Raw genomic sequence first — 12,033 nt, 5'->3', positions numbered from 1 at the left:
TAATATATATATATAAATATTATTGTATATATATTATATAATATTATTGTATAATAAATATATTACATAATATTATTATATTAATATATATTATGTTATATATATATTAATATAAATATATATATATATATATATATTATATATATGCTATTAATTTAGAATAGGTAACAACAAAATGCAAATTGTATTACTGACAGCGATGCGACGCGCGACGTATGCATGCGTCCGAAAGACTGATCACGTTTCGACAAATTTCGGGTGGGCCGTAAGTCCGTCTGTTTCGGCGAAATGCCCTGGCTTTTCTCGACAGAAAATCTGAAGAGCGCAAAAGTGGCTCGTGGTGCGCGAACGGTTAAGGATAGAAAGCCCGTGTCGGAACACGCGGCGTGTGCCAACTAATTCGTTCGTAGCGATCGTAGCGTAGGTGTACAAAGCGGTTTGTCGATTGACACCAACGATCGGCGTGTATTCGATTTATAAATCACTTTGAAGTTTGGATGAGTCTGCGGTGGAGGCCGCCTCTCGGCGCAGCACTGGAAAGCGAACGATTGCGCTGGCAATTTGCGGTTATTGGGCTGCCCCCAGTTTTTCGCATGAATTTTACGAGTTGCTGGCCTTGCTATTCCTCCCTCCCCGCCACCATCCCGGTCCCAAAACGGCCGGTCTCATCGTTCTCGCATGCATACATCTCTCGCGCACCTCTCGGGGCACCTGCTGATTGGTCGTTTCATTAGCAGGCCGAATCTACCGTATAATCGCTTCTCGAGGCTTCGACTCGTTTTCATTGTTACTTCTTTTTTTATATTGGATCATACGGTTTCGAAAGTCGTCCTCTTGAATTGCTGTCCTAGGACGAATGGTACTGTCTGCTAAATTTGGTAATTTGATGTTTCGGCGAGCACTGGTTTTTATTCGATAATTTAATAAAGTATAAAGTCGCTGAAAAAATATAAAATGGATAATAATTTATATTATAATATTAGTAATTAATATAATATAATAATAATAATATAATATATAATAATGTAACATATAATATATAATATTATAATATATATAGTAATACATCATAATAATTCATATAATATATATTATATAAATAAATAATAACTTAGATAATTTTATTGTTATCATTCATTATTATTTTATATAGTGATTAGTCATAATTGGCACATCATTTTCTATAGTATATCATATATATCATAATTTATTATGTATTATTTTAGTCAACATTTTGTTACAATAAACCAATAACTAAAAGCAATTGCTTTTATAAGCCTGTTATCTTTATGGTGAATTGGGAAAAATATTTTCCATAAAATTGCAAAAAAGCTACACATCGTTATGTACTTTTTTTAAGAAATGATTTTTATTTATTTTACGTCTAAACAGAGTGAAATAAACAGTTATTTATTAACATTTACTTTTAGTAACTTTATAGGTCTGTAAGGGTTAATATTATATTATTTTATTACTATATTATATTATATATTATTTTATATTATATTATATATTATTATATTATATTATTATTATATTATTCTGTAAGGGTCAATACGATTGTACAAAAAGAAAAGAATTTACAGGCACAAAAAAATCCGTGTCGAAATTGCACGAGAAATGGAACCGAAATGTAGAAACAATTGGAAGCTGCACAGAGAGCGAGCGAGAGAGAGAGAGAGAGAGAGAGAGAGAGAGAGCGTGGAAATTCTATACCTAAAATCCAGCTGCAATAATTGCACGCGTGGAAGTGAATAGAATGTTCTGTCGAATCGAAAAGGACAATCGTTTTCGACAACTGTTAACCGATTTATTTTCTTCTGTTTCAGGATGAGAAGAATCAAATATTGACGACGAACGCGTGGCTCAAGTTGGTGAGTAGATCGACGATATAATTGATCAAAAGAAACTTGAATTAACAAATCAGCAGATACAGTTGAAAAATTGTGAACAAAAAATAGTAACAAATTACGTAAATCGTAATAAATTACGATGGACTTGTTTGTATTCGGTTGCCCCAAAAGTAATCCCGGTTTCTTTGTAGTCCGTCGATAAGCCGAATCCGTTTGGAAAACCAAAATTACTTTCACCTATTCTGGAAAAGCGATATTACTTTTATCTATCTGGAAAAGCGAAATTACTTTTGCAACGACACAATAATAAAAAAAACTACAGCGCACTGCGAACGCTATTCCGGTAACTCGCGCTGCGATTGGTCGATGTTTCTCTCGTTGACAAAGTCGCCGGAAGCGCTTTTGCCAAAAGATAAATTCGCGTGTGCACCCTAAGGTCCTAGGGTGAAGAGAATTGATCACGGATTCGCCGATCCGATTGTTTTCTTTCATCGCGAAACAACGAATTCTTTTATCGCGAGCGAAAAATCTTGATCGACGGAATTAATTCGCTCGTAATTTGAATCGGCACGAAACCCCTCTCCCCTCCGTCGGAGTACATATTTCGAAAATGTTGCTCCTCCTTCGTCGGCCATAATTTTCGCTAATTGCTGTGCTCGTGCCCGTTTCGGTCGCGGAACCTTCGTAAAACAGCGTCTCCGCTGTTGGTGTGACCTACTGCGGCCGGCAATAATTTCGCCGGAAGAAACGTTAAAAGCTCGGCGTCGCATTCGCGCATTAATTACATTTGTGTGTCTCGCGGTGCTTATTCCGAAACGGTGTCGCGAGTCCGGGGATTCTTGGCGGTCGCGGGGGGAAAAAGGAAGAAAAGAAGAAAGAAAGAAAAAAAGAAGAAAATCGCTCCGCCGCGCCGATCCGCGTTTTTTGTTTTCTCCCCCTCCTCCATCCGTGCAACTTGGAATCAGTCACGATCGGTTTCGCGTCCGCGGCGACAACGGAAGTTTCATTTGTCGCGTCCCGGATCAGGTCGAGATTTCAATTCCGCGAAAATGTGAACGGCGCCCCGCCGCGGACACCCTGACCGACGCGTGGCGAGTACCGTTTTTCCATCTTTATGCAAATGCCGGATTCCGCGGTGCAGACTGTAACCAAAAAAAAAAAGGAAAAAAGAAGGAGAACGGAGAAAAATGTTGCCGCGACTAAATAGAATCGATTTTTCATTTACATCGCGCCTCGTCGGCCGCGGCCGACCGCGACCGGCGAAGCGGAAACGCGGGAGCGTCGGGCGTTGGTTCCTACCGTATCGGTTCCCGGCCACAGTTTTCTTCGCCGCCCCGTCGAGAAGGTGTTCCGCGTTGCTGGATCGATTAGGTGGGAAAATGAAAGCTGTTACTTTTTCTCGGCGTTCGGCGCCGTCCTTTTGTTCCAAGTGGATGCAATTCGTACACGCGCCGCCAAAAGTATTCCGGACAGCTGCTCGTTGCTCGGCGATTGTACGTTGCAATATTAGTACAGTATACTATAGTATACTATAAGAGTATATATAGTGTAATAGTATACTTTTGCTAATTACGGGCTGAAACAATCGTCGATCTTCGAACGGCTGTAACACCGTTAAAAATCGTCATAAAGTTATAACTTTTTTTTCAAATTAAAGCTCGAAGTCTCTACTTTACGACACCGTATTTCAATTTCTAACATCGCGCGTCCCAATGGCCGTAGTATTCTAAAACCAACGCCTTGCTCGTGATACAAAGTGCACAAAAGTGCCAAGTTTAACGCCGTCCATGGACCCGGACAAATTTTTCTCGAGAATGCCGTTCGAAGCATCGTAAAGCTCGAACTTTCCTCTTTCGTTCGAGGGCAGAATCGAGTCGCTGCGATTTTTTCTCGCAAAGATTTCCGAGTCCATAGAGGCCGCTAAACTGGGCGCATTTTCGGTGTCGCGAACATACCCTTGTATTCGGGATACCACAGTTCTTTGGGGATGCGCGATATCAAAAATTCGAGTACAGTGTCGTAAAGTAGAGATTTCGAGCTTTAATTTGCGAGGAGAGTCACAATTTTACGAATTTTTCCTCCGAATTGCCTTCGAATCGTGTCGCGTGGCCTCCGAATCGCCTTCGAATTGGCACGTGGCCTCCGAATTGCCTTCGAATCGTGGCATGTGGCCTCCGCTTTTCCTCCGAATCGTGGCAAGTGGCCTCCGAATTGCCTTCGAATCGTGGCATGTGGCCTCCGAATTTCCTCCGAATCGTGGCAAGTGGCCTCCGAATTGCCTTCGAATCGTGGCATGTGGCCTCCGCATTTCCTCCGAATCGTGGCAAGTGGCCTCCGAATTGCCTTCGAATCGTGGCAAAAAATTAGAAATAAAACAGTTAAGTCATCGTTTTTATTTCAACGTGACTATGTATTCATATAATATACAATAATATAATAATAATAATAATAATAATAATATAATATATATAATATATAATTATACATATATAACATTACACAAAATTACAAGAACATACCAAAACATCAATATCACAACATACAAAATGATATAAAAAAGATCATAAATTCCGCTCGTCAGCAATCGCCGCAGCACCCCCACAGTAACCGGTCCCGCCACCCTAAACAGCAATAGCATCGCATCGCGGGCGCGTTCGTCTCTTCGAACGGCACGAACCGTGCACGCCGTGAAAAGAAATTTTCGCTCCTAATTGTCCCAGGATTTTGGATGGAAGTTCGCGACAAAGATTCAAGTCTGCGGCTGACAAGTCGCAGGACGACGTTTCGCCGGAACGAAACGAAACGAAACGAAACGAAACGGATCGTCGCGGCGCAGTCTGGCAGCTCGCTGCGAGTAAACTTGCATTACCCGACGGAAACGCGTTTTTCGCGACGTCGCGCCGCGCCGCGCCGCGCCGCCTTTAGAGAACAGCGACGCGGCGCGACGCCGCGCGACGCGCCATATCCGTCGGAAATGTTTCTAAGGGGCCGATGATAAATAATGCATAGTGTCGCGGAGCCTCTGAGAGCCTCCGTAGATATGTAAATAAATTTCCGAGCGCTGCTCGCGTATCAGTGGAGGAGCGAGACGTCAGCGACACGCGCGCCCGACTCGGCCCTCCCTCGCCCCTCGCCCCTCGCCCTTCGCCCTTTGCTCCTCGCCCCCCGCAAGGACCCCGTTGCCATTCCTAGCAGGCAGCGAGACGTCAGAAAACGTAGCCGGGGCCTTTTCATCTCGGTCGAACCGTGGCAACAGAAAGATACAGGAGTGCATCGTTCTGCCATCTCGATTTTCTCGGATCTTCTTCAACCCGGCAGCCACCCGTACCCTTTTACCATGTTTTCCCTCTTACCAATCATGTCTGGCAGCCGCCCCCGCCCGGTCCCCCGCGTCCCGGCGCTCGCATCGCGCGCGCGAAAGAAAATGCGAGAAGAGTGATTGGACTTCGCGAAGTCGAGCGCGATGCACGCGCCGTGGCTCCGTTATGCGCCGGAACCGGCGCCCGGCTCGATCGCGGATTCTTATTCGATGCTCCAGACATCAATCCTGCCGATCCCCCGGCTCCCGAAGCTCGTCGAATCTCGTCGACGGCCGAGCGACAGGTTGTTCCGCCGCCTGAGAATCCGTTCGGACGCGAAAGCTCGCGCGCTTCGAGACGCTTTATCGCGCGGAACTTGGGATCTCGAACACCTCCCGTAAAGACTTGAGTGGTTCTAGTTTGGAACATTCGAAAGAGCGGTTCTTTTACTAGAAGATTGCATAGTTTGGTCAGATTTTTTACGAGTATGCTATTTAGATCGATCATCCAAGAGACTGTGGGATCATAAATCTGAGGGTATGTTTTTGATAACGAAAAAGTGCGGTGTTTGACGCCCTCTATGGACTTGGATAAATTTTTCTCGAGAATGCCGTTTAGACCGTCGTAAAGTTTGGACTTTCTCCTTTAATTTGAGGGAAGATTCGAGTCGTTGCGATTTTTTCTCGCGAAGTTACAGCGCCTTAAAGTAAGCCTTGCATTGTCGTCGAATAACTCCGCGAGAAATTATCCTAGAATTCGGGGGTTACTTCAAGCTGCTGTAACTTTGCGAGAAAAAATCGCAGTCGAGTCTCTCTTTTTTTAAATTAAAGAGGAAGGATCGGACTTTATTATGCTGTGAACGGTATTTCCGAAAAAAATTTTACAAAGTCCATGCGTTTCGTCGAACTTGGCAATTTTCAATAGAACAAACATGGCCTCGCATTTTAAGGATCACAGTGGCGAGGGTGCATCGAACTTAAAATACATAAATAGTATCTTGAAGTAGAGGTTTCAAACTTTACTTTAAAAAAACAATCATCACCCTAGGTCAATTTTTCGCGGAGTTATCGTCGGTCAAAGTTGGCCAATCTCGATTCTGTATTCTCTGAAGGGCATTAACCGGACTCGATCTTGGAAACGCGTTTCTTACGCTGTCTATAAACTCGGACAAATTTTCTACGAGCATGCCGTTCAGATCATCGTAAAGTTTGAACTTTCCCCTTCAATTTCAGAGCAGATTGAAGTCGCAGCGATTTTTTCTCGCGATGTTACAGCCCTTTAAAGTAACCCTTGCATTTCTGTGGATAACTCCGCCTAAAAGTCGTCTTAGAATGCAAGGGTTACTTGGAAGTATTTTAACTTCGCAAGAAAAAATCGCAGCCGTGTTCCTTTTCCCGCAAATTAAAGAGAAAAGATCGAACTTCGTTTCGCTCTAAACGGCATCTCCGGAAAAAATTTTCTAAAGTCTGTGCATTTCGTCAAACTTGTCAAAAATAAGTAAAAAATTTGTTAATATGGCAAACATGACCTTACATTTAAATTGTTACAGCAGCGAGAGTGCATCGAACTTAAAATCCATAAATACTGTCTTAAAGTAGAGGTTTTAAGCTTTATCTTAAAGATATAGTCATATCCTAGGATCATTTTTCGCGGAGTTATCGTCAATCACAGTTGGCCAATTTTTATCAAGAATGACGAATATGGAAATTTTGCATTCTCCCATTTAAATTGTTACAGAAGCGAGAGTGCATCGATCTTAAAATCCATAAACACTGTCTTAAAGTAGAGGTTTCAAGCTTTATCTTAAAAATATAGTCATCATCCTAGGACCATTTTTCGCGGAGTTATCTTCGGTCACAGTTGGCCAATTTTTATCAAAAATGGCGAACATGGAAATTTTGCATTCTCCCATTTAAATTGTTACAGCAGCAAGAGTGCATCGAATTTAAAATCCATACACACTGTCTTAAAGCAGAGGTTTCAAGCTTTGATTCGCAAGGAACGCGACAATCCTGCGACGATTTCTCGCGGAGTTATCGCCGGTCGAAGTTCGCCAATTTCGATCCTGTGTTCCGCGAAGAGGGCATTGACGCGGTCCCAATCTTGGAAACGCGTTTCCTTGCCGCGGGCCCGCTTGTTGCCGGCGTTGTTCGGCCGGCCGGGTTCCGTTTGTCCGCGCGTAGAGCCCCGGACAGGGCGATAAATGAATGCGTCCCTAAAATCGGCGGATAGGCAGCCGCCGCAGCCGGATTTTGTCGGAGAAAGTTTGAAAGCGCGTATTCAGCCGGAATCTGTTTGGTCGAATTCGGCTTGTCGGGGACGGACTGTCATGTCCCGGCGCTGTCGGGCCGCGGTCGGGCCGTAGTCGCGACCGAGCCTTTTGTGCCGGCAATGTTTTTCCTTTTTTCTTTTTTTTTTCACCGGACGAATTCGACGGTTTTGTGCCGCGCCGGAGCGGAGACCCCGGCGACGAATTATTCGGCGACTTTTCGCGCGCGCAAGCGGCCGTTTTAATGCGGCCTTTCACGTCCGCTCGCACAAAAGCGCCGCCGCTTCCGGCGGGACGATCTTCGCGTGGCCTCCGCGGCTCCCGCGGAATTATCACAATTATTCTTCGAATATTTCCGCGGCACTTTTGTGCGGAGGCACCCCTCTCTGGAACAGTTACACGTCCGAGGGAACAAACCGCGGGGAACTCGTCCGGCGAACATTTTTCGGTCGGCGCTCGGTTCGCGGCCGACAGGCGTCGACGGTGCGCCATCAAGACGGTGCCTTTTTCCCCAGCCGGCGATTACGTCTGTCTAGATGTATCAGGGAGAGAAATGTCGGATTTTTAATGGGCCGCGAATGTGGAATTTTGAAACGGTTTTTGAAACGTTCTAACGAATTATTTTCGGCGAAACCGTCGCGGTTCGTGGAAACGCGGCGATCGCGTCTCCCTTCGTCGCTCGCTCGAAAACTTGTCGCTGCACCGCGGATTCGATGCATTTACGGAGAACGCGAGTCGAATGCGGAACAGCGAGAGGATTATCGCGAAATATCGATGCATCGTTCGTCGCGCGTTTTCGCCTCGGAACGCGACCACGTCGGAAGCTTTTTCGAAATTTGTCGGCGGATCCGTTGCATTAACCTTTTAGGCACGGCGCGCCACTACAGTGGCTTCCGCGGATGTCATCTTTCAGAACGACACACCACTATAGTGGCTTTCGCGGATGTCATCTCTCTGGACGACGCGCCACTATAGTGGCTTGCTCTAGTAGCTCGCTCGCTCATCGTTTGAACCAAATAATCGTCTTCATATGCATTGTTTCACACTTCTTTTGTCTTCGCATCGATTTACAACAGTCTACAGGGCGTCCCAAAAATGTCTCGCAATCCGGAAATGGCGGGTTCCTCGGATCATTTAAAGCAACTTCTTCCTTTACCGTTAACGAGTTAATAACGAAAAACAGTGACCAATAAGAATCGAGTACGGCTGACGCGAGGCGGCCCAGCCAACCAGGGCGCGAAGCCCAGTTCCGCTCATTGGCTCGGCCGCCACGCGTCAGCTGCTCTCCTGGAAGGGAGCGATTCCTGAGGTCATTTCAAGTAACTTTCTCCTTTACGAAAATTCTCTGCGAGACGTCGTTCACGAGTTATTAACGAAAAACAGTGACCAATCGGAGAACCAGTGCGTCCAGCGCTCCGCCCTTGCGGCCAATGCCGCGTCGCGCCGGCCGTCCGACGCAGCGACAGTGGTCGCTAGGGCGGAGCGTCAGCCGTGCGCGATTTCTCATTGGTCTCTGTTTTTCGTTAATAACTCGTTAACGGTGCCTCGGAGAAAATTTTTGTAAACGAAAAAGTTGCTTCAAATGGCCCGAGGAACCCACCACTTTCGGATTGCGAGACACTTTTGGGATATCCTGTACAGTACACATCAGACTCTGCCGTCCAGAGAAATAGCCTCGCGCAGAATTCAGCCGTAGCTAAAAGTTTAAATTCCGGCCGGCTGCTCCGGATTACGTTCGCGTGAATTCGTCCGCGTTTAACTGCGCGTTTTCCCGCTCTTTTCACGGCGGCCAGGACAGAAATAACCGGAGCCCTATTCAGTCGGCCTCATCCGAGGATGACTTACAGCGGTTTCAACAGGTCCCGAAGTTCCGCAACCAGTTGCCGGCTAAACGGAAAGACACACGGTCCGAATATCTCTGCGCCCTGTTGTGCCTGACGCGTCTCTCTCTCTCTCTCTCTCTCCCTCTCTCTCTCTCTCTCTCTCTCTCTCTCGGTATCGCGGCGTGTCCTCAGTGTTGCTCTGTGTGTGTCCATCTCGGGACGCTGAATATTTCATGGTATCGCGCGAATCAGGCCAGCCGTGTCGCGTTCCAGCCTAGCTTCGAAATTCTATTTGGCTTAATGCATTCGAAAGTCTTGATTAGCCACGTCAAAGCGGCCGACGCTGCGCGAATTAACATCTGCTCTTCCGCGGAACGGCTTCGTCAGCCGGGAATCCCGGTGTAGAAATTTAATGCGCGAATGTGTGTGTGTCTAAGAAGGTTTCCCGGCCGTGGCTACGGAAATTCGACCTTGACGACAGCTCGACACCTTCGGCGAGCAATGACACCGGAATTCGCACCTGGGTGACGAGAACTGGACGATCAAATGGCACGCGTTCTCGGATACCTCGGCGCGTTCGCTGTTAGCCTTGCCAGCTTCTGCGGTTACATTTGTTTTATTTGTCGTGTCGAATGCGTTGTTACGTCTTCTGTCGTCTTTTCGTGGTCGAAACATCGTCGAAGGGAAGCTATTAATTCCTTATAATAATGAAAATAAAATGCTGAAAATAATTGCAGCGTAGAACTATTTTGGATTGAAATTGGCCAACTTTGACCGGCAATAACTCCGCGAGAAATTGTCCTAGGTTGATGACTATTTTTTTAAGTTAAAGCTTGAAACCTCTACTTTAAGACAGTGTTTATGGATTTTAAGTTTGATGCACTGTTGTTGCTGTAACAATTTAAATGTGAGAATGCGAAATTGCCATGTTCGCCATTTTTGATAAAAATTGGCCAACTGTGACCGACGATAACTCCGCGAAAAATGGTCCTAGGATGATGACTATATCTTTAGGTTAAAGCTCGAAACCTCTACTTTAAGACAGTATTTATGGATGTTAAGTTTGATGCACTGTTGCTGCTGTAACAATTTAAATGGGAGAATGCAAAATTTCCATGTTCGCCATTTTTGATAAAAATTGACCAACTGTGACCGACGATAACTCCGCGAAAAATGGTCCTAGGATGATGACTATATTTTTAGGTTAAAGCTTGAAATCTCTACTTTAAGACAGTATTTCTGGATTTTAAGTTCGATACACTCTCGCCGCTGTGACAATTTAAATGTAAGGCCCATGTATGTCGCATTGAAATTGGTATGTTCGCCATTTTGGATAAATATTGGCCAACTTCGACCGTCGATAACTCCGCGAAAAATCGTCTTATAATGACGACTTTTCTTTCAAATTAAAGCTTGAAATCTCTACTATTAAACAATCTTCCTACATTTTAAAACCGACGCACCCTCGCTATAGTAACCCTTCAAAGCCGAGGCCACGTTTGTCACATCGAAAACTTCGATCTTTGCCAAATTCAACGAAGTGCCCGGACTTTGCACAATTTTCTCCAGCGATGCCGTTTGCAGCAGAACGAAGTTCGACCCTCCCGCTTTAATTCAAGAGAAAGAAAACTTGGCTGCGATTTTTGTCCGCGAAGTTACAGCGCTTCGAACCAACCCCTGCATTTCACCACGATTCTTCGCGGAGCCATCGAGAAACCGGTCGAAAACACGATCCAAGATGTCCGATATTTTATTAAAAAAAAAAAAGTAGCAAACCGAAACACGCGGAAAAGTTCGCAAGTCAGCAAGCGCGAACCGGTCGCAGCGCCGGCCCCGTAAAATGTTTACGGATTGTCGCGGAGACGCGACGCGGTTAATAGACGCGGCTGAAAAACCGGCGCGGCGGAGCCGAGAGAGGTTAATTGATTGGTCAAGGGATATCCGGTGAGAATTTTTTCGGCGGACCGTTCGAGTGGTCCGTGGAGAAGGATTTCGACGCTTCACGGAAGTTTTTCCCGACCATTACCGGGGGGCCGGCTGGACAAACAAAAAGCGGAGCGGAGAGCGCCCGGACACAATCGGATTCCGGGGGTGGTTCGAGGGGGGGCGGGAGGGATGAAAGGGTGACGAAGCGAAAGGGGGATAAGAAACGATGTGACGAATCGGTCGGACGTAGGAAGGAGAGCGTAGGAAGGAAACCGCCGCGGCTAGAAATCAATTCCTCGGAGACAATAAAACAGCTATAAAACCGAAAAGCCGGATGATATCGGCATCGCGTGATTTAAGGCGCGGATAAAGAGCGGAAACGGTGAAGGATGGAGCGTCGTTAATAAACACAGGTCGACGCGATTCCTTCGGATCGAGGAGCGGAATATCGAATGCGACTCGCGTCAGCTTGAATAAATATCGCGCGCAACGGGACGCTAGTTTTCTTTCGACTAATATAAGAACGAGGAGACAAATCGGCTTCTCGCGATCGTATGGAATCATTAGACACCGGATCTTCGCGCGCGAAGAATACAAATTTTCTTTATCGAATGCAGCGAACGAGTGCCAAATAGGAGCATCTGTCTCGTTTTAATTATTTCAGCGAGTTGTAAATAATACGAGGACAATGTTTAATTTTTTTAATTGTTCCGCTGTTTCTGAACTTTAGCTATGTGATTGTTCCAATAAATGCATCAAATTCGCAGTCTGGCAAGCGATTTTCAAAATTATTGTATTATGCTAGGAGCACTGTTTTTCTTTTTTCTTTTTAATTTATGAGCGACATTGCATTGATAAATGTG

At 45.5% G+C, this 12,033-nt stretch overlaps 1 protein-coding gene across 3 annotated transcripts in view; it reads left to right on the top strand.

Annotated features, from left to right (window-relative positions):
* Positions 1-12,033, top strand: part of nAChRalpha6 (nicotinic acetylcholine receptor alpha6) — a 587,858-nt gene that overhangs the window by 199,291 nt on the left and 376,534 nt on the right. For all 3 annotated transcript variants that reach the window (XM_033478260.2, XM_076520266.1, XM_033478258.2), the window contains exon 4: positions 1,830-1,874. In XM_033478260.2, the coding sequence (XP_033334151.1) occupies positions 1,830-1,874 (45 nt within the window). The remainder of the gene's footprint in view (positions 1-1,829; positions 1,875-12,033) is intronic.

Source organism: Megalopta genalis, chromosome 3 (genome assembly GCF_051020955.1).
Source record: "Megalopta genalis isolate 19385.01 chromosome 3, iyMegGena1_principal, whole genome shotgun sequence".
Classification (NCBI taxonomy): Eukaryota; Metazoa; Arthropoda; class Insecta; order Hymenoptera; family Halictidae; genus Megalopta; species Megalopta genalis.
The sequence above is the reverse complement of the archived record's forward strand: the minus strand, read 5'-3'. Positions and strand labels throughout refer to the sequence as shown.